This window comes from Pan paniscus, chromosome 10, assembly GCF_029289425.2.
Source record: "Pan paniscus chromosome 10, NHGRI_mPanPan1-v2.0_pri, whole genome shotgun sequence".
Classification (NCBI taxonomy): domain Eukaryota; kingdom Metazoa; phylum Chordata; class Mammalia; order Primates; family Hominidae; genus Pan; species Pan paniscus.
Genome location: NC_073259.2, coordinates 106,821,746 through 106,844,925, shown reverse-complemented (window position 1 = coordinate 106,844,925; position 23,180 = coordinate 106,821,746). Strand labels below are relative to the sequence as shown.

Genomic DNA, 23,180 nt, shown 5'->3' with positions numbered 1-23,180 from the left:
AAAAGCAAGAGAGCTGCTTTTTCACATCCTGTATACAACAACAGATATTAAATAACAATACTTTTAGTAAGCCATTGTTTTTGAAACAGGTGTAGTAACTCTCAAAAAGATGTTGTGTCAAAACAATCAGGAAAATGTGAAACACCCCTTTTCACAGCTCAACTAAAAGATGCAATCGAAGTCTCATCATTGAGTTCAATGAGTTTCACTCACACTATCCAATGAAAAGCCTTCTTGAATTCTGGCTGCATTCCAGAATTTAAAACTAGAAAATTGGGAAATATAAATGAAGAAATCAAGAAAGTTTCTATTTTTTCCTGCTTCCCTTAATAGACATAAGACAACTAGTTGTTGAAAGCTCAAGGTGGAAGGTTCTTGTGTGTCAGTCCTAAGACTGCGGTGCAGTAAACAGAATGATGAGAAACAGAGAAAGGGGCCTGTGAAAGCCTGCAGCATTTCTAAAATAACAGTGGCACTGCAACTTTGATGACTCTGAAGCCTGTTCTTTTGTGGCATCTTTTGTTTTTTAATGAATTTACACTGTTGGTGAATTATTGAAATGGTTTCCTCTCTCTCACCTTTTATATGTTTTCTCTCCTATTATGTTCCCATCTGTCTTAACTGGAAAATCCACCAGGCTAACTGTCAGGTAGGTTCTTCTTGATGTTTAGTGTGATTATTACTAGTATATATAGAGGGCAATGAAGTAAACAGACTGCTGGTGACTGGTGATGAATGATAAAGCTAAACAGGAAAGGCACATACTAAATTATAGAGAAACTTTTTGCAGATGCATAAAACTGTACAAGCTGCAAACTCTAAGCACATTCAGCCAGTGTGAACATCTATTACAAGAACTTGGCCTAAGGGAATGTAGCAGCTCTAAATGATAAAGTAGGTTACCTGGGCTGTCCAGCATTTTGCTGTGGCTCAAAACCCAGACTGCTCCTGGAGGGCTTCATTGTTCTAGAGCATCATTACATCCCTTGTGGTCACAAGTGATTCTGCTGTAAATATAATATCAGCATTTATGGATTTGGTCCAGTTCAAGAACAATACATAGTGATATCTTTTACATCCCTATTTTAAGTATACATCCAAGCATTATCTGTGCCTGGAAGAATGAAGGTAACCAGGAAAAGGGGGGGTGCATATATTTTGTTAATGTCAAAGGCACCCTTGGAGTTAAGTCCGAAGTGGTTTAACTCTTGTGAAAGTAACAGTCACTTGAAATTGCAGTAGGAGACAGACCTCTTCATTCACCCTTTAGTGTCAGGGAAAAGAAGTACTCCTTCATCCACACAAAGTAGCGGAACAAACTCTTTTTAGATCCTCAAGGGCAAGACGGATAACTTTATAAGCCCGAAGTATAGCTAAGCCCAAGAGAGGAGAGGCAGACATTAAAATTAGAGTGTGCGTGGTCTGTATCTGATGTGTGTGTGTGTGTGTGTGTGTATTGTTGTTGTTTTTAATTTGAGCTCATCTTTATCTTTCAGGAGGAAAAATTGTGTGCTTCAGTTGCCACGCAACACAAACTGCTCTAACAGCTTTCTAATTTTAATTTCAGAAGTCTACAGAGCAAATGAAGAAGGTCCCTACTATTATTCTTTCTGTCTCATATAAAGGAGTCAAATTTATTGATGCAACAAATAAGGTAAGTACCACTCCTCTCTCTGGTTTAGACCCCAGATGCAGTCCTGAGTGTATGATCTAAAATCCTTTGCTTCCTATAATACCCAGCACTCCCCACTGTAATCATCCCTTTCCCCCAAGCTTCATGCTTCCTACATATACCTATAGATACACGCTCATGTACACACACACATACACTTTCATACATACAGAAAGGAACCATTTGGGGGAAGGGCTTGATCTGGGGTTTCTATAAATATTGTGCTTTCACTTTGTCATGATGCTTTCTCTAATAGACTGTGGCCACTTATTATCTAGCATGTCCCTTTGGATCTGGAGAACATTGAAACAGAAAACAAAAATCACTTGTAGATTGAAAAGTCAACAATGTCATCACTCCTCCATCAGAGGAGATGTTACTAGATAAAGGGCTAGAACATTTGTCTTTCTGTTTATCTAGAGATATATATGTGTCTTTTCTGTTGATAATTTTCTGACTTTTTAATTTTATAACTACACTTAATTCCCAGCCTCTGAGATGGGAGAGAGTTTCAGCTGTACTGTTTTCTTAAGAGACACAATCAGAAAAGAGCCCAGGCCATGCTGTGGCTCCGCTGTGACTTCTTCCTCACAGTGGGAATAGTTTGTGGGCTGTGATGTCAAGTGTGGTCAGTGGGGTTGCATTTTACTGAAAAAGCATTCCTTTCTTGACAAAGACAACAGCGTTGTGGTGCTGAAGTAGAAAGCTTGGGTGTGACCATTGTCCCTCTCCATAAACTCAAAGCTGACTGACTCCTCCTCACAAAACCCCAAACGTTCATGTGTTTTATTCCTGCATCCTTTCAACTAATCAAGTACAGAAGGAGGGTAAAAGAGGTGATCACCATTGGTGAATGCTGGTCTTTCTCTGGACCTCTCACCCAGACCTCCCACCTGGACCCCCTCCGTTTTGGAGAAAGGGAACAGAAGTCGTGAAACAGGTGAACTTAAGAAACAGCAACTTAGGGCCAAGGCAACTGGATTTAGGTTCCAGGGAAAAGTTTCACGGGCAGTGACTCTTTGGTGTCTCTATTAAACCCCAGCATCTGAATCGGAAGTTTTTCCAATTGGTTTTCTGTAACGAAAGAGATTGTTGTTTCAGTAGTTAGGTAAACCCAAGTTCCCCAAATCTACTTGGGAAAACAACCTCCCGGTTATAGAAAAAGTTCTGAAACCCAGGCAAAAAGCATATAACCCAGCATCATGCTGACCAATAATATCAGCATAATGGTGATTCCAACTGTGCAAAATAATTGTTGATGGTTGTTGACAGATAATAATTGTGGAGACTCAAATAAGAACAATGCTGATTGATTTGCTTTTTTATTTCTTGGAAGCATCTTTAGTTCCTGGTATATAAAATTACTTTATCCTTAAATTATAGTCAGTTGGTTTTAAAACTTCTAACACTTTATGGAACACATTATAGAATGGCAAAGATACCATTGCTATTGCTGTATCTAAATCTTAAGAAAGACTTTGGCACCTGGATTTTTTTTTTCCTAAATTGAAACAACTCCCTCTATCCCATTTATGCTTGGAAAGCTTGAATAGCAGTATATTTTCAGTGGATGAATTTGACACTCTCTTAGATGAACAACTTTAGCAGACTTGGATTCTGACAATTTCTAAACAAGTGGCATTTGCCCTGAGAAGTTCCTACAGTCCTAAGGCGATCATTTCATGATTCTGGGGGTATGGCTGGATGCAGCTGTATTAATAGCATTCTCTCTAACCCACTCTCCACAATCAGAGGAATGAAAGAGAGCTCTGCCGGTTCCATTGTATGTTGCTTACTGACACGGCAAGGGACACAGAAGTTGATGCTCCTGTACCTCAAGGAGATACTTCTACTTCAATTGCCAATAATTAGATGAGTTTTAACCATAAACCTCTGCTCACTGATGACTACTCTTGGAAGCAAAAGCACAGAAAGATATGCAAAAGATAATTCTATGTAAATAAAGATGCTAAATAAAGAAGGTCAGCATATTTTTTCAAGTCTTTGCAGTGTGGTCCTCAACATATTTTCAGAATCTAGAGCAAAGGCAAAGTGCCTATGTTGGTGGCAAGTGGAGCCAATCTGTGAATGTATGACAACATGTGCCTGGCTTTTTAAGGAACTGAAGGATGTTAATTTCAACTGGCTATACAGGGTCCACATCCCAGTGACCTGCAAGGTAGCTGATCTCCCCCAGTATGACAGTGGGTAGGGAGAGTGTGGGTGACTCAGGGCAATAGTCTAGTAGTTGCTGTGTAGGGAGCCCAAGTAGAGAGATTGTGTTTAGAAGGTTAGAAGAAAGAAAATAGTGGAAGGCCGTATTGGTGGAGTTTGACTGGGTAAGACTGAGAAATACTACCATCAGCCAGGGTGGGAGGACTGGCTTCAGAAGGGACGGAGGATCCACAGTTGAAGGATCATCCTCAAGTTGTGGTGTGAAAGGAACCATGCCCAGATACCTAGATTCTAGCAGTGTGTGCGAGGACACCTGTGTATGCTACTTTGTTCTAGAGCAAAGAGCACAGCAGAAAAGGAGCAGATTGATAAACTCCAGAGTCCTGCTTTCTGTTTTCACCAGGGATTTCCCCCACTGGGCAGTGCTGTGTCAGTGGGCCACTTTGATTTGAAGCAAAGAACTTTTAATATACAAGCATTTTTAAAGATCTCGCCATTTCAGGTACTAGAGGCCACTAGGCCTGGAATTCAAGCGATTCTCATGCCTCAGCCTCCCGAGTAGCTGGGATTACAGGTGTGTGCCACCATGCCCGGCTAATTTTTGTATTTTTAGTAGAGATGGGATTTCGCCGTGTTGGCCAGGCTGGTCTCGAACTCCTGACCTCGGGTAATCATCCGCCTCAGCCTCCCAAAGTGCTGGGATTACAGGCATGAGCCACCACGCCCAGCCTACTGTTCATATTTTATGTTTTCATCGTACTTTATTCTTCAACAGTACTCTCCTAACCTTGCATCTCGTACCCCTGCCTTGGTCAGAGAGGGCATTGTTTAATCTGCCCTGGGCAGCTGGAGACCTGAAGGCCTCAGTCCCTTGGCTCAGTGCTGCCCTGCAGTCACACAGCCTGTTGGTCGTGAAGAACGACTAAAACTTGATTTTCAACCTCCCTAACCTAATGCTTTTTCTGTTACTCCACAGCTACCTTCCACAAATTAGTTTGAAGTGCAAACTAATTCATTGTGTGATAATTCATTGTGTGTTAATTACTCTTCCCTTCCTATTAGCCCCCATTAGACTTTGTGAAAGATGAACCCTCCGTGAAGCATTTCTTTCCTTTGATTATAATAAATAAATGGGTTTGGCTGAATTCGTGGGAAAGGGTTAGAGGCCTAGTTATAAACTCATAAATGTATTGCCTAGCAACTTAGGAAATGAATTGAATCACTAATCCTGATTTAAGAAGAAGGAAGCAGAAAGCGATCTTGAATTAAAAGTGGAACTTGCAATAGATTTAGCACTAAAGTGTTTTAAATAAATCACCTCAGCCTTCTGTTGATCAATAGCCCAAAGGTTGCTCTAGCAGGGAATTCGGCCTGGGGGACTGCAACTGTTTAGTAACAGACCCTTCTTCAGGTTGGGGGAGTCGGGGAGGGAGGTTTTCCGAGAGGAGACACGGTTTCTACATTCAGTGCTCAGCTGAGGAGCAGGTTGCATTTTGCCTTCCTGTGCTGACTCCCTCCTCAGCCTTCCCATCTGGCTAAATTAAAAATGATGCAGTGCCAGGGTTTGTTTTTTGCTTTCATTGTTGTTTTGTTTTTTGAGTTTTTAAAAATTTTTTTGGAATGCCGATTTTAAACAAGGCCTATGCTATTTTAGGGGCACAAAATACTTTGGAACATTTGCCTAAACAAGTGCCTGTTGTTGGGGTTTTTTTTTGTTTTGTTTTGTTTTGTTTTTAAGAGACAGGGTCTCACTCTGTTGCCCAGGCTGGAGTGTAGTGGCGGCACCACGGCTCACTGTAACCTCAAACTCCTGGGCTCAAGTGATCCCCCAACCTCAGCCTCCAGAGCAGCTGAGACTACAGGTATGCACCACCAAGCCTGGCTAATTATTTAAGTTTTTTTGGAGTGATGGGATCTCGCTATATTGCCTAGGCTGGTCTTAAACTCCTTGCTTCAAGCAATATTTCTGCCTCAGCTTCCCAAAGCACTGGAATTACAGACATGAGTCACTGCAGTGGGCCTCCCATTGTTTTTTTTTTTTATAGCAAATACTCCTAAGAAGCTTGGAGACAAATTAAGGCCATGTTAAGCACATGTGCTGTTCTCAGCATCACGTGCCCCACAGGGCATCACCAGTTAGCTCTAGGTCTATACTGTTGGCCCCGCCCTGGAGGGAACACTGCAGTCTCCTCACTCAGGAAAAGCCGGGCTGATGAGGAGATGCAAGAGAAAGGTCCCACCTGTCGGGGCTCAGATTGAATGCAGTGGCGAGAGGCTGATTTCTAAGCTGCATCACTTCATCACCACGCGCCCTTCTCAGAACCACCATATGAGTTAGCTGGACCCGAGAATCCTGTCCTACCCCTACCAGCAAGACACCTCTTCAGCTGTTTCTCACCATGATGGCAAACAACAGACAGGCAAAACCATCTCTCCCTGTTGAAGGGTGCTATGCTGCCAGAATTTCTATCCCCAAGAAGAGGCAGGCGGAGCCCCTCCCCAGTTCTTCTCTTGAGCCTTTTAAAGCTCTGGTCTTCTTAAAATGTGCTTAGAAATGGAGACTGATCAACATGTGAGGAGTCCAGTTTTCAACTGAGGTGCATCACCTGTACCTCTTCATGACATCACTTTTTAATTTGTGGAAAAGCCACTCATAAATGCATGACACAAGGTGGAAAGAATGTGTTCCTCTTTGGCTTCTTCTCCAAGGAGGAAGTCTACCATCTAGTCTCCATACAGTCTACAACTGTAGTATCCTTGACCTTGGATTCGTCCTGCACATAGAGAACTGGCTTCACCATTCTGCACAGGTAGACAATGCAGAGTGATGGCAGTATTTCAGTAGTGACATCCCAGGACCTTACCCCATTCTAGCATTGGCAATATATCACAAAGGTCTGTTCAAAAATACCTGCCTCCGCAGGCTATCAATACAAATTCAAGAGCATCTTTTAAGCGCCAGTTAGGATGACCACAATGATGAGTTATTCCTACCTGAATATAGAATATTTTAACTAGCATGAGCTTTCCTTATAGCTTAGACAATGGGAACAGAGTAGTAGAAGTTTCCACAGTCGGGGAGGAGGCTGATTTTGGAACATGGAGTATCACAGAGGTCAGGCCTCCCTGGGCAGCTAAAAGACAGTCCTGGGCTCCTGGGGAATAGAGAACAGGAGGGCTGGGCCAGGCACAGTGGCTCACACCTGTAATCCCAGCACTCTGGGAGGCTGAAGCAAGTGGATTGCTTGAGCCCAAGAGTTGGAGACCAACCTGGGAAACATGGCAAAGCCCCTTCTCTACCAAAAAAAAATACAGAAAATAAGCCAGGCTGGTGGTGCACGCCTGTAGTCCCAGCTACTCAGGAGGCTGAGGTGGGAGGATTGCTTGAGCCTGAGAAGTTGCAGTGAGCTGAGATGGTGCCACTGCACTCCAGCCTGGGCAACAGAGCAAGACCCTATCTCAAAGAGAGAGAGAAAGAGAAGAAGAGGGCTCCAGAAAATTCAGGGGTCAGCAAAGACACAGGAGGAGAGAGTACCAAAGATATACTTTTCCTCCTTTGCAACTTTCCCCCAGGCCACAGTGCTGCCATGCACCATTGGAAATTGTCAAGAGTGGCATCCCATGAGTTGGCAAGATTCAGAGAGTTCAGTGCAATAAAAATCACAGAGCACTTTTCATTTCCCAAGAAGTGCATCTACCTTGAGATCTTGCAAAATATCTCAAGAACACAAAATGCCAACTTAGTAAAAGTTGAAGCACCTATTTCCTGTGACAGTGCCTCCTGGACAGGTGAGACCAAATCCACCCAGGCTTCCCAGGGCATTGGCTGCCCCCAATCAAGATAATGGCAGAGGTTCCCACACCATCTCACATTGCACCTTTTTCTCATTTTAACATTATTTTAAGACTCACCCATCCCTAATTTGGTTTTCTACTTGAAGGAATGCTATCTGGATGCCAGAAGAGGATCATCACCTTCTAGTCTGAAACTTATCTTGCAATAGAATGTTACTTTTTTATGGGATTCCAATTGCAATTTGAGTTATTTTTTGACAGAGCACTGCATTAATGTCAACACAAAAGGCCACAGTGAAAAATGTCTTAATTTAATTTTCTTTTGTGAGTTAATTCTGTAATTGCCTCCGAACCACTCAGCTTGGTAAAGTGAGGGACATGAAGTACTTGCTGGGGGTGCTGGCAGGGAAGGACATTTTGTAAGCATTTTTAGGCATTGATGGGTGTACACGGAACACTGTATTGCCAACAGGTTATTTAAGACAGCGCAATTAAAAAGTAATTAGAGTAACTAAAGCATCGAGGGTTTTAGATCTGTGACAACTGCAAAAAAACATAAATGGGATATTATAAGATAAGAAAATGATTGCACGATTATGTGAATTTTTTTCTTTTTTTCTTTTTAAACACATCTATGTATCAAAAGAAGTTTCTAGCAGGGTTTGCAGCCAAGCTGCTTCGTGGTTATTTTGTGCTTCAGGACAATGGTTCTTAAACCTTTCTCCCACCAGGGAAGAAGGCACAAAGAGATGCTAGAGAAGAAATAACTCAATTCTTGTTAAGCCAGTAAGAGGGAGGTGGAGACGTTGAAGGGCATTGCAATGCATTTCAAAGAGCCTGAGCTCCACAGTCAGACAACCCCAAATTTCAGTTCCACCCCAGCACCTGCTCTGCATAAGGCACTTAAATTCTTTGAGTACCAGTTGCTTCACCTGTAAATAATGGTAGCAACAGCACCACCTCCTAATTATACACAGTGGATGTAGTTAGGAAAGTGTTGTTAATATAGCCGCAGGGCCCAGATCAAGCAAGGCATCCAAGGCCTGAATCTTGCAGTATGGTGTTTCTCTTATCAGGCCCCTGCACCTTAGTTTCCACGGAGAAAGCACCTTGAGGCTTCCACCTGCCTGCTTCCTTCAGTACCTGCCCTTGCTCTGAGGGAGGAGGAGCAGGACACAAGAACAACGTGCAAGCATGATGGCGAGGGATTTGAAGAGCCTCATTGGGTCAGATCTCTTCTCATACAGAGAAAGCGACAGATGCTCCCCTCCATACAGAATTAGCAGAAAGCAGTGCTGCACAGCTACAGGTGGACATGGGGAATGGAAACAGTCAAATGCTTAGTAATTACTATTATTTTTTAAAGTGGAGGCCGGACGCGGTGACTCACGCCTGTAATCCCAGCACTTTGGGAGGCCGAGGCGGGCAGATCACCTGAGGTCAGGAGTTCAAGACCAGCCTGGCCAACATGGTGTAAACCCCGTCTCTACTAAAAATACAAAAATTAGCCAGGCGTGGTGGCATGCACCTGTAGTCCCAGCTATTCGGGAGGCTGAGGCAGGAGAATTGCTTGAACGTGGGAGCGGGAGGCTGCAGTGAGCCGAGATCGCACCACTGCACTTCAGCCTGAGCAACAGAGTGAGACTCTTGTCTCAAACAAACAAACAAAAAAGTGGCCGCCACCCAGACTGCTTCTATGCACAGCACCTGGTGAGAACTGCAGCTCCAGGATATGACTGTGTTAGGTTGTTTTTAATTAAATGAAAATATTTCTTCCATATCTGGTATTCATTTACCCACAAATAATTTAGTGGACCACTTTGAGTGTTGCTAGTCTAGAACACTCCAGAAAGAAGGAAAGCAACTGCTTCCCGGGTTACTTGTCTTGGTTGTCATATATGCTGGTTCGCAGAGGAAAACAATGATCATTTATGTCATTTCTTCCAGAACATAATTGCTGAGCATGAAATTCGTAATATCTCCTGTGCTGCCCAGGACCCAGAAGACCTCTCAACATTTGCCTATATCACAAAAGATTTGAAGTCTAATCACCACTACTGTCATGTGTTTACTGCCTTTGATGTGGTGAGTACCCACCCCCTTTCAACAGATTAAAGACTTTGCAGAATGGGCCTGGACTGTATTGAAAGCCAAACTTATAATTAACACACTAGCTTGGCTTGTTTACCCGGTATTAAGATACATACCAAGTGTATTTGTTTGCTAGGGCTGCCATAACAAAGTACCACAGACTGAGGGGCTTAAATGGCAGAAATTCATTTTCTCACAGCTTCTGGGGGCCAGAAGTGTAAGACCAATGTGTCGGCAGGTTTGGTTTCTTCTGAGGCCTCTCTCCCTGCCTTGTAGATGGCGGCTGATATGGTTTGGCTGTGTCCCTACCCAAATCTCACCTTGAATTGTAGCTCCCATAATTCCCATGTGTCATGGGAGGAACCCAGTGGGAGGTAATTGAATCGTGGGGGTGGGTCTTTCCTGTGCCATTCTCATGATAGTGAGTAAGTGTCACAAGATCTGATGGTTTTATAAATGGGAGTTCCCCTGCACAAGCTCTCTCTCTTGCCTGCCGCCATGTAAGACGTGGCTTTGCTCTTCATTCACCTTTTGCTATGATTGTGAGGCCTCCCCAGCCATGTGGAACTGTGAGCCAATTAAACCCCTTTCCTTTATAAATTACCTAGTCTTGGGTATGTCTTTATTAGCAGCGTGAGAACTGACTAATACAGCTGCATACTTGCTGTGTCCTCACATCGCCTTTCCTCTGTGCTTAGATGTCTGGGTCCAAATTTCCTCTTCTTGTAAGGACACCAGTCATATTGCATCAGGGCCCACCCCAATGACCTCATTTTAACTGAATCACCACTTTCAGGGCACTATCTTCAAATACAGCCACATTCTGAGGTACTGCATGTTAAGCCTTCAACATATGAATTTTGGGTGGGTCACAGTTCCACTCATAACACCAAGTACATTTTGGCAGACTAGGCTGTTTGGAGATTTTTCGATATTTTCATTCTTCCATTCAACTTAGAATGCCAGCCCTACCTAGTATCTCAACTGCCATTACTCATTTACTAATTTCACTTTCAGACTTGAGAAATTCCTTTGTTTCTCTGGCACCAAAACATAGTAAAGGTCTTACAGCCTCCTTGTCCCTCACTATGTCTGTCAGTTTCTCTAGTAGCCATTTCTAAGTACTAGGGCATAATAGGTGTGTTTGCCTCATACAAATCTGCAGTCTTCTATATTGAATAGGAGTCAGATCAGATACCTACAGGTGGTAATTGGGAACTCCAAGATTTGGCCCATCTGCTCATTCAGAAATTAGTCTTGGCTGGGCTCAGTGGCTCACACCTGAAATCCCAGCACTTTTGGAGGCTGAGGTGGGCAGATCACTTGAGCTCAGGAGTTGAAGATGAGCCTGAGAAACATGATGAAACCCCATCTCTACAAAAACAAACAAAAAAAAAATTAGCTGGGTGTGATAGCACATGCCTGTAGTCCCAGCTACCTGAGAGGGTGAGGTGGGAGGATTACCTGAGCCTGGGAGGTCGAGGCTGCAGTAAGCTGTGATCACACCACTGCCATCTAGCCCAGGTGACAGAGTGAGACCCTGTCTCAATTTTTTAAAAAAGTTACTCTTGGCCAGGCACAGCTCATACCTATAATCCCAGTACTTTGGGATGCCAAGTTGAGAGGACCACTTGAGTTCAGGAGTTCAAGACCAGCCTGTGCAACATAGTGAGACTTTGTCCCTATTAAAAAAAAAAAAAAAAATTAGCCAGACATGGTGGTGTACACCTGTAGTCCCAGTTGCTCAGGAGGCTGATGAGAGAATCCCTTGAGCCCAGGACACTGAGGCTTCACTGAGCTATGATCGTGCCACTGCATTCCAGCCTAGACTACAGAGTGAAACCGTCACTCAAAAAAAAAGTTGGTCTTGTAATGACATCCTTATGGGATTACACCACTTCCATTTATAGCCATACTTGTCATTAAACCTAAAAGACTAGCTCATATATTACAAACTTGGAAAATGGAAACAATTAAAGGAAATAACAAATGTTTCTTTAAGATTGATATGCCCTCGAGGTGGTACAAATTGCTTGAGGATATCTCTGATATAGTATATTAATAATTTATAATCAGAAGAATTTGAAAATGCCACTTAAGTTTGATGATTCTGCTCTGCTCACTGGGTTTGAAATATACATATTTAAAGAATCAGGAATCACCTATTCATATATTCGTGAGAGGCCAGCCCCCAGTTCAATGTCATGGGTAGAAGACTGCCTGAAGCAATGTTTTCCAGTTCTGATGAACACCTATAGGCCAAGGCCAACTGTAATCCAAAATCTATACCAGCTTAAGGTCCGTGAGTCAGGCAGTTCATGCTCAGAGCATTTGTATCATGCTACATGTTCCTCACCCCTTTTGGTTTTTAAAGATTGAAAATGGGAAAGAATGATCATGGGCCTTTAAAAAAAAAAACAAACCCTTCCATTTGGGGAGGCTTGAGGAGAGTGATATAAAAGTAGTCTGTGGTAACAGTAAAGACTGCAAAGCAAAGCCCTGCAAGACTGCTCTAAATATCTCAGGAAGCGTTTGCACGGGATTAAAGTGTTGATTAAAGCCATTTCATTCAGGGTTTACAAGGATGGGCAGTGTTAGGTTTCTGGTGCCTTAAACATAACTTGCAATTCTTGTAAAATTTGATTGTTTCTTTATACAGTCAAATTTCATCCTGTTCACATCTATTTTGGTTTATGTGAAATACCTTTCTCTATAGGGGTTGGATTGATGTCATAGAAAGAACGGAATACCAAAGTTCACATCCCAAATCAGCTATCTCTCTACTCTCTGGTCTTAGAGAAGTTGCTGGACTTTTCTGAGTCCTAATTTTCATAGCTAGAGAACAGAGACAAGAGTTTCTACCTTGCAGGTTTTCACCAGGAGTGAAATGAAAGAACATATGTAGAGTGCTTCATAAATAACAGGTGTTCAGCATTTGTTCCTTCACCTCCTCCCTCTCCCTGCCTGCTGACGTCAGTTAACAGCCTGACCCTTTTTCTGCTAAAAGACATAAGATAGGTTTGTCAGATGTGTATTTATCTTCCAAAGTTTTCCTACTGCCATTACGAAAGGATTGAAAAAGTGAAAGCAATAAATAAACATTAAAATAGAAATAGCAGAAAGAAAACATTGACTCCACAGACCTTGCTGCCTCTAGACCATGTTTGCATTGAACATCAACATGAATATTCTGATACTTTTCAGGATGAACGCCACCTTTTTCCTAAGTATTGCAGCATTTCTTTCAATAAAATTGGTTTTTAAGGTAATATATAATTTGCCTTCATCAGAGTATCTAAAGTATTTTTCCACATGAAACTAAAACTGGTTTCTGTGGACTATCTGCCCCCTTGAGTTTATTAGCTATACGTGTGTGTGATATATATATATCACCAGAATACTGAGGTGAAATGTTGGGGGAAGAAATAGTCAACTGTTTAGTTTTATGATGAACGTTATATCCCTGATACACTTAGAAAAACATGTAGAGAATTGCCTTAACATTTATCTTTTCATCCAGATGTTTGATTTAATGTAGACATTACTAGCTTAGGATTCTCATACCAGCTCCAAAGGACTTTCATCTTACATAGATCCTCCATTTTAATCTTCTCTAGGTGAACAGTTTGTCAAACCTCAAAATTAGTAACAGGCCACCAGCTTTGACCTGGGACTTTGAGCAATTCTGAGATGCAACAAGCTTCACTTGCACTAAAAAAAGCTTCTTTGAGCATGGATTTTGTATCCTTATGTAGGGCAGTTCAATACCAGTCCAGTCTTGAAGCCTTAAAATTCTTTTGATATGAATCAGTCCCCTGGGCTGCCCCAAATGGCAAAAAAAAAAAGTAAAGAAGACCCTATAATACCTCAAATACACATTTAACCTTTTAGCTAAATAAGTATGTATACATTTTTAACTGTGAAGTTACTGCTTTTTGGACCTTAAAGACCTTTTATGGGTCACATGTTTTTATGTACTGTTATCACATATCCCATGTTTTTATCTGATATCATCAAGAAAATTCAGTGATGTCTAGGAAATTTCCAGTTTATGGACAGTTAGATTTGAAGTTCAGAGCATTTTCTCATAGAAACTGTAGTCCGAGAAAGGAGGCCTGGAGCACCCCCTACAGAAGCTAGGATGTGAGCTTAACATAGTTTATGTACTATGGGACTCTGCAGGGCCGTGAATGTGCTCAGATGTGAGGCGGGGGTGGAGTGTGCGGGGCTTCTCAAGCTTATTTGGCCATGGTAGCCTTTTTTTTTTTTTTTTTTTGAGATGGAGTCTCTCTCTGTCGCCCAAGCTGGAGTGCAGTGGCACGATCTCTGCTCACTGCAAGCTCCGCCTCCCAGGTTCACGCCATTCTCCTGCCTCAGCCTCCTGAGCAGCTGGGACTACAGGCACCCGCCAGCACGCCCGGCTAATTTTTTGTATTTCTAGTAGAGACTGGGTTTCATCGTGTTAGCCAAGATGGTCCCGATCTCCCGACCTTGTGATCCGCCCGCCTCGGCCTCCCAAAGTGCTGGGATTACAGGCATGAGCCACCGCGCCCGGCCTTTTTTTTTTTTTTTTTTTTTTTTGGAGAGCACCCCACAGGGGTGGCCTTCTGCAGAACACATTTTGGAAAATGTTACATTTGATGATCTCTAAGCCTGCTTTTGTTGCTTGGAATCTACCATAAATTCAGCTTGTGATATTTTCAGTTTTAAATGATGGGGAGATGAAAATAAAAAGACTAGAGCAAAACAGAATTAGGGTTGTCAAGAAAAAAGCCAATATATACACACAAGCAAGCACCAAGCCTGCTCTGTATTCTGGAGTCTATGCTCTCGTTGTTGTCATAGCTGATTTCTAATCATATCCCTAACTTGCTAGGCCTGAAACACATCTCACCCACTGTAGAACAAAAGCTTCCCCAAACTCCACCTTCTGGGCAGTGAGAACTTGGGGAAGAGGGAACTGTAGGGTGAGCAGAAAAGAAGGATGTGTTATGAGACTAGGAGTTGTGAGAGTTAAAAATGGACTCAGCTTTTCTCTCCTCTGCTCTTAAATGAGTGGAGAGAATTCTACACAAATGGGACTGCCAGAGAGGGAACGGGTATTTCAGTGGCCACCAGATCCCGAGGCTGAAGTGATCGTCCTCAAAAGGCCACTATAGGTGAGAGAGAGAGACAACCAAGGTAATTTCAAAACTGTTGTCTTCTGTATTTTATTTGCTTAGTTACTCTAGATTTCTCAGTAATAGAGAGTTGATATAGGTCAACATAGAAAGATTTTGATGCATTCTCCATGGGAGTATCAGATTTGTATCAAATATCTGAGAAGAGCCTCATTCAATAGTTTTAAATGTTAAAAGGTGTTCTTCCTTTTTAATAGCATTAAAAGCCATGGCTTTGCTGCCAGACCCTTGCTAATTCTCACTCCTCTGAAAAGAATATGTTTGCAGTCTTTGATATTTTTAACCATGCTCATTTTTCACTTGCAACTCCCAAATCCTGTGCTCTTCGGTGTGCAGCACATGGCGAGGCTGAGACGGCCTCAGGAGTGCGTAGAGAATGTTGAAGACGTGGTGCGGGGTGGGTGGGACGTGTGGGAGATGGAGCTCCCTCTTCCCTGTGCTTTCTTGGCTGAATGTGGGCCATGTGAGGATCTAAGCTGGAGAAACAGAAGTGACAAAACGCAGGAAAACATGGTCATCCGACTGTGTGATCACCTTCTGTAGTACTCTCCCATCCATATGCACAAAGCCAGCCAAAGTGTGGGGCAAGAAAAACACTAGCATCAACCACGTGGTTGTGATCAGTGATACCTACGCCACTTCCAACTTTGGCTCTGCTATGAGTTTGCTTGTTGGTTTTCTCATCAGTTTAATAAAATTTAAATTCCTGGCTGGGCACAGTAGCTCATGCCTGTAATCCCCAGCACTTTGGGAGGCTGAGGCAGGAGGATCACTTGACTCCAGGAGTTCAAGACCAGCCTGGGCAACATAGGGCAACCCCATGTCTGCAAAAAAAAAAAAAAAATTAATAAATAGCCAGGCATGGTGGCACACACGTGTAGTGCCAGCTACTCGGGAGGCTGAGGTGGGAGGATCTCTTGGGCCTGGGAGACATTGAGCTGTGATTGTACCACTGCACTCCAGCCTAGGCAACAGAACAAGACTCTGTCTCAAAAAAAAGGAAAGAAAAATTTAAATTCTTGAGCGCTTTTTTAAATGCCAAGATTACTTCCATGTAGTAGTTTGAGGTCCCTGAAGAAAAATATTTATGGCTTATGTTGCAGAGATTGTCCCACAAAGTGAGAACTTAAAGATGCAAAAGAACTCTTGCTATTGTTGATGTTAGTTCACCTCTGACAATTGAATTAATATCATGGAGGCAGGTGATCTCTCTCATTCTGTTTCTCATTTTCTCCACCTGAAAATAGACTTCAACCTATTTGACTGTGATACTGTGAAAAGAAATGGCAATATAAGAAAATGTCACAATGCATAGAGCCCTTAAAAATTGAACTCGAACACTTTCCCTGGTTACTCTTCTGCATACAAAGTGGCAACCTACAGGTAAAAGAGAAGCCGTTCCCTGGCCCTGTCCAGCCAGCTGAAACTCACCAGCAAGTCAGCTGCAGGAAGGACGCAGCTCCTAAGAGGAGCAAATGGCCCTGATGGAATAAAAAAGACAGCATCGCATTCCAATGGTCCTTCTACACTAACACCACCACCTCCCAAAAAAGAATAGATAAATTAACAGTGCTGGGTTTCATTTATCCAGATCTCCTCTCCATTGGCATAAATCACTGAGAACTAACCAGGCCACAAAGACAAAGGTGGTTGGATATTCAGAGATCTTCTCATCCCTATTTTGGGGGTGGGAAGACAAAGTTTTCAGTGCCTTAAATTAATCCCATTTTTTGTGAAGTTAGAAACCAGACATTCTGAAATTGTTTTCACAGATTGCTTTGCAGCATTCATGCATGTATTTCTTGCAGCCCCCACTTCTAAATAACTGGCAGTCAAGTGTCATGATCAGGGGGTGGCCTTTAGAATCAGTCTGGTTTTGAATCCCAGATCTGCACTCTTAGCTTCATAGTTTGGGCGAGAATGCCATGGGCCAGGCACGATGGCTCATGCCTGTAATCCCAGCATTTGGGAAGCCAAGGCAGGCGGATCACCTGAGGTCAAGAGTCCCAGACTAGCCTGGCCAACATGGTAAAACCCTGTCTCTACTAAAGATACAAAAATTAGCCTGGCATGGTGGTGCACACCTGTAATCCCAGCTACTTGGGAGGCTGAGGCAGGAGAACTGCTTGAACCTAAGGCTGAGACAGGAGAATCACTCGAACCTGGGAGGCGGAGGTTACAGTAAGCAGAGATCGCACCACTGCACTCTAGCCTGGGTGACAGGATGAGACTCTGTCTCAGAAAAATAAAGGCCAGGTGCAGTGGCTTACACCTGTAATCTCAGCACTTTGGGATGCTGAGGCAGGTGGATCTCCTGAGCTCAGGAGTTCAAGACCGGCCAGACCAGCATGGTGAAACCCCATCTCTACTAAAAATACAAAAATTAGCCAGGCATGGTGGTACACACCTGTAATCCCAGCTACTTGGGAGGCTGAGGCATGAGAATCACTTGAACCAGGAGGCAGAGGTTGCAGTGAGCCAAGATGGCACCACTGCACTCCAGCCTGGGTGACTGAGCAAGACTCTGACTCAAAAAATAAAAAAGAATGCCTCTAATCTTCAGTTTCCTAATCTGTAAAATAGAGATTATAATAGGACACCTCCTATGGTGATTGCAAGGATTAAACAAGGTGACACATACGCATTTCCAGCACATGGTATTCAATAACTCTTAGCTGCCGAGGACACAGAGAATAGCAGAAGCAGTTAATAGTGATGCTTATATTCTTGTCAGACCCTGTGTGAGGCTTTATGTCCCGGTTTTTTATTCACGACATATGTTTGTTGCTGCGTGCTTCCACATCTGAGGAAAAAAGTCAGATTCCACATAAAATGCATTCCTGTATTGATAGAGTGCCTGCCATGCATTAGACACACATCCCTGCTCTCCAGGAGCTCATGGTCCAGCAGGAGATGAAGGGACACAAGCAAATAGTTACAACAAAATCAGATCCATGCCACCCGGGCACTGCACCAGCAGCCAGCAGGGTGGGCTCTCCAAGAGGAGGGACGCGCAGGTTGGAAGCTGAACATTTAGTCTGTGTGAGTGAACACGTGGTCGGTTTGGAGGCATGGCAACTCATTAATTCAATTTAGAATAGTGAACTCAGGGTATCAGGTAGGCATCTGCAATAAGTAAAGGAAAAACCATTTATATTTGCTGTGCTGACTAAACCAAGGAAACAGGCATATCCATTTCAGAAAGATTTAAACAACAAGGGTTCAAATTTAAAAGGTTTGAATCTGGTGAGTGACCCATGTCCAATGCCTCACAAGTTAGTGAAGAAGCCAGGCGCGGTGGCTCACGCCTGTAATCCCAGCACTTTAGGAGGCTGAGGCGGGCGGATCACTTGAGGTTGGGAGTTTGTGACCAGCCTGGCCAACATGGTGAAACCCTATCTCTACCAAAAATGCAAAAAATTAGCCAGGCATGGTGGCAGGCACCTGTAATCCCAGCTACTCAGGAGACTGAGGCTGGAGAATCGCTTGAACCCAGGAGGCGAAGGTTGCAGTGAGCTGAGATCGTGCCACTGCACTCCAGCCTGGGTAACACAGTGAGACCCTGTCTTGAAAAAAACAAAAAGTTAGTGAAGAGTTCCCTACAGCTTCCACTGGAGCTTTTACTTTTGAGGAGCAGAGGAGAGGTTGAAATCTGGCATTTCTTCCTCCTGTACCGCCTTTGCACAAACCCTGGCCAAGTTACAGGATAAAGATTGCATGTTTCTTCCTCCCAGGCAGGCCAGTCCCTCTGGATGGGTGTGACAGGGCTGCTGGCCAGCCACCTTAGGCTGTGGTTCCATGAAGACAGGTGACCAGTGTGTCGGGCTGCAGTGCATGACATCCACAGGGAACCTGGAATGCTATTAATATAAGAAAGCAAGTTGTGGTTTAACAAAGTAAGGCCCAGCCTCCTATACTTGGGGTGAGGCATAAAGTTAAACCTCAGCAGATACAGTGGAATGCTCGCCCCCTTTAAAAATCTGGTTTTTGAAGAACGTGTAATGGCATGCGAAGACCAATTATGAGATAATGTTGCGCAAAAAAGGAACTTATGAGACTGTACATAAAGTATGTTATGATTTTAGACTCATAAAGTATTCTAGTTCTTAAATTCATATTTAAATATTCATATAGGAAATGAAAGTATTTGGGTGTATATACAAATATAAAAAGAAAATGCACCAAGATGTTAGCAGTAGCCATATCCCAACAGTGGAATTTCACAGCTGAATTTTATTTTTTCCTTTATTCTTAGTATTTTCAAAATTTTCTACATCTGCCCCTGTTATAATTAGGGAGATAAAGGAATCTCGTGGCTCTTTTAGTTAGCCAAAATTAGCCCTAAAGAAGCTACCTGCATTTTGGCCAGTTGATTTGTCATCTTGCCCCAGATAGACATCTTAGCAGAATTGCTAATATTTGTTTCTAAATGCTGAAGGCTATGATTGGGCACTATTTATTTCTGTACAATCTATGAAGACTAATTTCTGGCTGGTACTTGAGAGAACTAACTATAGGTAGAGCTAAAGAGATGTCAATGAAGTCTGTGAATATGCCCAGAATATTCTCGAAGTTATTTTTGCTTCCGGACGTGGGTGAAGCAAGTTGTAGACCAGGCTTACCCCAGGTCTTAAAAAAACAAGTACAAGCAAAATATAGCCTAAAAAGAAATGTCGCTTCTTTCTGGAGACCCCACTGAGAACCCAGATTGAAAAAAACCTTCTTGTGTCTTCAGGCCCCCTGTGGCATTATCGGCACTTGTCTAGCTTTTGTTCTGCAGGTCTGCCTGTGGGAGAGAAGACAGAAGGAAGGAATTGGCTCTGGCCATCCATATTCCCCCTTTTCTTAACCTTAAGGTGCAAGTTCACTTATCTTAGGGACCTACCAGGCAACTTCCTTTTTGTGTTTAGCCAACAGACATTTCTTGAGCACCCGACCTATTCTAAGCCCTAGAGATGCAAAGCCCAGTGAGACCAGAGCCCTCAAGGAGCTCAGTCAACTGGGGGAATCAGCCCTATAAGGAAAAAATCATAATAAATACCACGTGGTAAGTAGGGCTGTGCCCAAGGTATTGTGGGACCGCAGAGGAGGGGCACCTAACTTAGCCAGGGTTGGGAGGACAGGAAAGGAGATTCAAAGAAGGCTTCTGGAGATATGATGCCTGAGGTGAGTCTTCAAGGATAAGCAGTAACTCACCAGGCAAAGGTGGGAGATGGCAAATGCATGTATTGCCAAGAACAAATCCATTTTGTAATAGATGAAATGCTTGGCCATTTGGAATAGCATTTGGGGGTGATTGCTGGAATGAAGGTGTTTTCTGAGATGAAGGGCAGCCGCTTGGTGGTGACTGCCTCTCTGAGCTCTAGCTGGTGGGTTATGGAGCCCTGCAGTCTGGCCTCTGGGTAACATGCCACTGTTTAGCACAGCATCAACTGTGCGTGCATCTCTAAACTGAATCTGTAGTTGACTGGGTAAAAGATAGCCCCTTCTAATCAGAGAATCCTGAAACTCCCAGGGTGGAAAGGGACCAATAGGTCACCTGGACCACACCCACTTCTCAGTGGCAATAGGTGCTGTAGGTAGGTAGCCCATGGTGGAGCTGGCCTATGCAGGTGATCCAGGGACTCTGTTTATGGCCTCTATTCACTGATAGACACTTTTCGATCAGACATCTCAAGGTACTTTATGACACCCTAGCTTTTCTGCCCTGGACTCCCACATACAGACACAGCCCTTCCCTTGAACGTATCTGCATCTGTGCCCTCTTCATGGTGTGGGTGAGCTTCTGCTGACCCCTGTCTGGGCCTGCAGCTCTCTGATGCTATGGAATGAATACATTTGTTCATTCCATTCCAGTCATGAAAATGTGGCCATTGTGTTTCTAATGGTAATGCAAAGCACTGCAAGGCAGGTCAAAATGGTCCACTCAGAAAGAGCAGCCTCCCGGCCTGGGCCAGGAGGGCCTTTCCTCCCTGGATGGCCTCCTCCTCAGATTCCTTACTCCTTCGTCATATTCGCCAGATGAGATGAAGCTTTATGCCTGACATAACTTGTCAGCCATTTGGGCAGCAATGCATTCAACAAAGTAAGCCCTGGAATAAATATCTAAGTGAACAAATGGACAGTGTTTCTACCATGCTTCATTCCATAAAGGATTGAAGACAGCCTACATGAATAGGTATAGTAGTCTGAAAATATATATATACATACACACAAATCTGAATTAGGGAAAATACAGACTAAAAGGAAGCTCCATATCAAGGGAAAAGTTGTAGCATCAATATACAGACCACGGAGTTGTGTAAAGGTATGGGAGCTGAGCTCTCTCTAGCTCTGAGCTTTTAGCTCTGAGCTTCCTGGAGGTCAAGGCAAAAAGGGAAATGCAGTAATTTTATGCTGCATATTTCTTTGAAAGAAAAGTATACCCCTTCCCTTCCGAAAATAATATTTTAATAAGACTTAAGTATGAAGGAACTTTCTGTCCTAGGCCCCCATGAGGGGATACTGTGTAATAATGTCTTCACCAACATTTGTACAGTGAATCTCCAAAACACAAGATGGTGTTCTAGAGGGTGCCTCAATGAAATAGGCACAGAAGACCAGCACATTCATGAGAGCAATGAAGGTAGGATAGCCCAGTGGCATGAAACACTGGCTAATCTGAAGTCACATCTGCACTTGAATCCTGGCTCTGCTGTATGAACTTGGCCAAGTTGTGAATTTCGCTGATCCTTAGTTTCTCACACATAAAATGAGGATGGTCATTCCTCCTCTGTAAGGTGTTTTAAGGGGTAGACAATCCACAGAAGGCACTTAGCCTCGTCCCTAGGATGTAGTAGGCAATATCATGTGTAGTTGCTGCCGCCACTGCTTTATCATCATTATGAAAGGAAATAAAATACGGTTCAAGTTCATAGGCAGTTTGACTTCGTGCAGAGATCAAATTTTGCCCAGCTACAAGAGCGGATTGACTGCATGTCTATAAGTTAATATCCGCATAACGACATTTTTCACTTGGGCTTGGCAGAAGTTGGACCATTAAAGGGTCAATTCCGCACTTGGAGTAGAAGTATTAGGGTTGCAGCTTAAAGGAAGAGCTTGATACTTCAAAGTCTCACTGAGAAGATGTTAGAATTGGCATCCAGTATGAAAACTGAAGAGCCTAAACAAGATTCTTTGCCAAATGAATGGGCAGCTTCCTGGCACAGAGAGGTGAGCCATGACAGCACCTGCAGAGAGGTTCCAGATTTTGCTGGAAAGTAGTTCCCAGCCCTCTCAGCCAGAGAATGAAGAGACCCTCAGAACCCCAAGGTGATGCAGAAAGAATAAGATCCATCCTGGGCAACATGTTGAAACCCTGTCTCTAAAAAACATACAAAAATCAGCCAGGTGTGATGACACATTACCTGTGGTCCCAGCTACTCCAGAGGCTGAGGTGAGAGGATCATGTGAGCCTGGGAGGTCAAGTTTTCTGTGAGCCATGACTGTGCCACTGCACTCCAGCCTGGACAACAGAGCAAGACCCTGTCTCAAAAAAAAAGCAAGAATAAGACTATTTTAAACTCAACAGACTTTCTCTTGTTTTTAATTATCAAAATGGAAAGATTATTTTATGACTGTAAACATTATTAATCCTCATTTAAATAAAGTTCCAAACATACAAAAATAGAGAGAAATCATCCAGTCTCAATATGCAGTGATAACTACTATTCACATTTGATCCATATCGCTATTTTCTATGCATATATACAGATCCTATCTATGTGTATATGTATACATATATTTTTACATAGTCTTTTAACCCATTATTTATTTATTTATTTTATTTATTTATTTTTAGACGGAGTCTCACTCTGTCACCCAGGCTGGAATGCAGTGGTGCGACCTCGGCTCACTGCAATCTCCACCTCCTGGGCTCAAGCGAGTCTCCTGCCTCAGCCTCCCGAGTAGCTGGGATTACAGATGTGCACCACCACGCCCAGCTAATTTTTTGTATTTTAGTAGAGACAGCGTTTCACCATGTTGCCCGGGGTGGTCTTGAACTCCTGAGCTCAGGCAATCCACCCGCCTCCAGTTTTCATGTTAAATGGCTACCTAGTATTCTACTTAATCAGTCCTCTAATAATGAAAAATTTAAACACTTTAATGAATATTTTTGCACATGTATCAGTGAACCCTTGTGCCTAAGAGATTTTCAAACTAAGAAACAAAAATCTTAGTGATGTACCAGTTAAAATAAATTAATTACCTTGGTGGCTAGAGCTTTT

At 43.1% G+C, this 23,180-nt stretch overlaps 1 protein-coding gene across 16 annotated transcripts in view; it reads left to right on the top strand.

Moving 5' to 3' along the window:
- The window catches only part of ANKS1B (ankyrin repeat and sterile alpha motif domain containing 1B), a 1,251,294-nt gene that overhangs the window by 1,198,493 nt on the left and 29,621 nt on the right, over positions 1–23,180 (top strand). For all 16 annotated transcript variants that reach the window (XM_034934289.3, XM_034934279.3, XM_034934293.3 and 13 more), the window contains 3 exons: positions 638–649; positions 1,568–1,654; positions 9,590–9,727. In XM_034934289.3, coding sequence (XP_034790180.1) covers positions 638–649; positions 1,568–1,654; positions 9,590–9,727 — 237 coding nt within the window. The remainder of the gene's footprint in view (positions 1–637; positions 650–1,567; positions 1,655–9,589; positions 9,728–23,180) is intronic.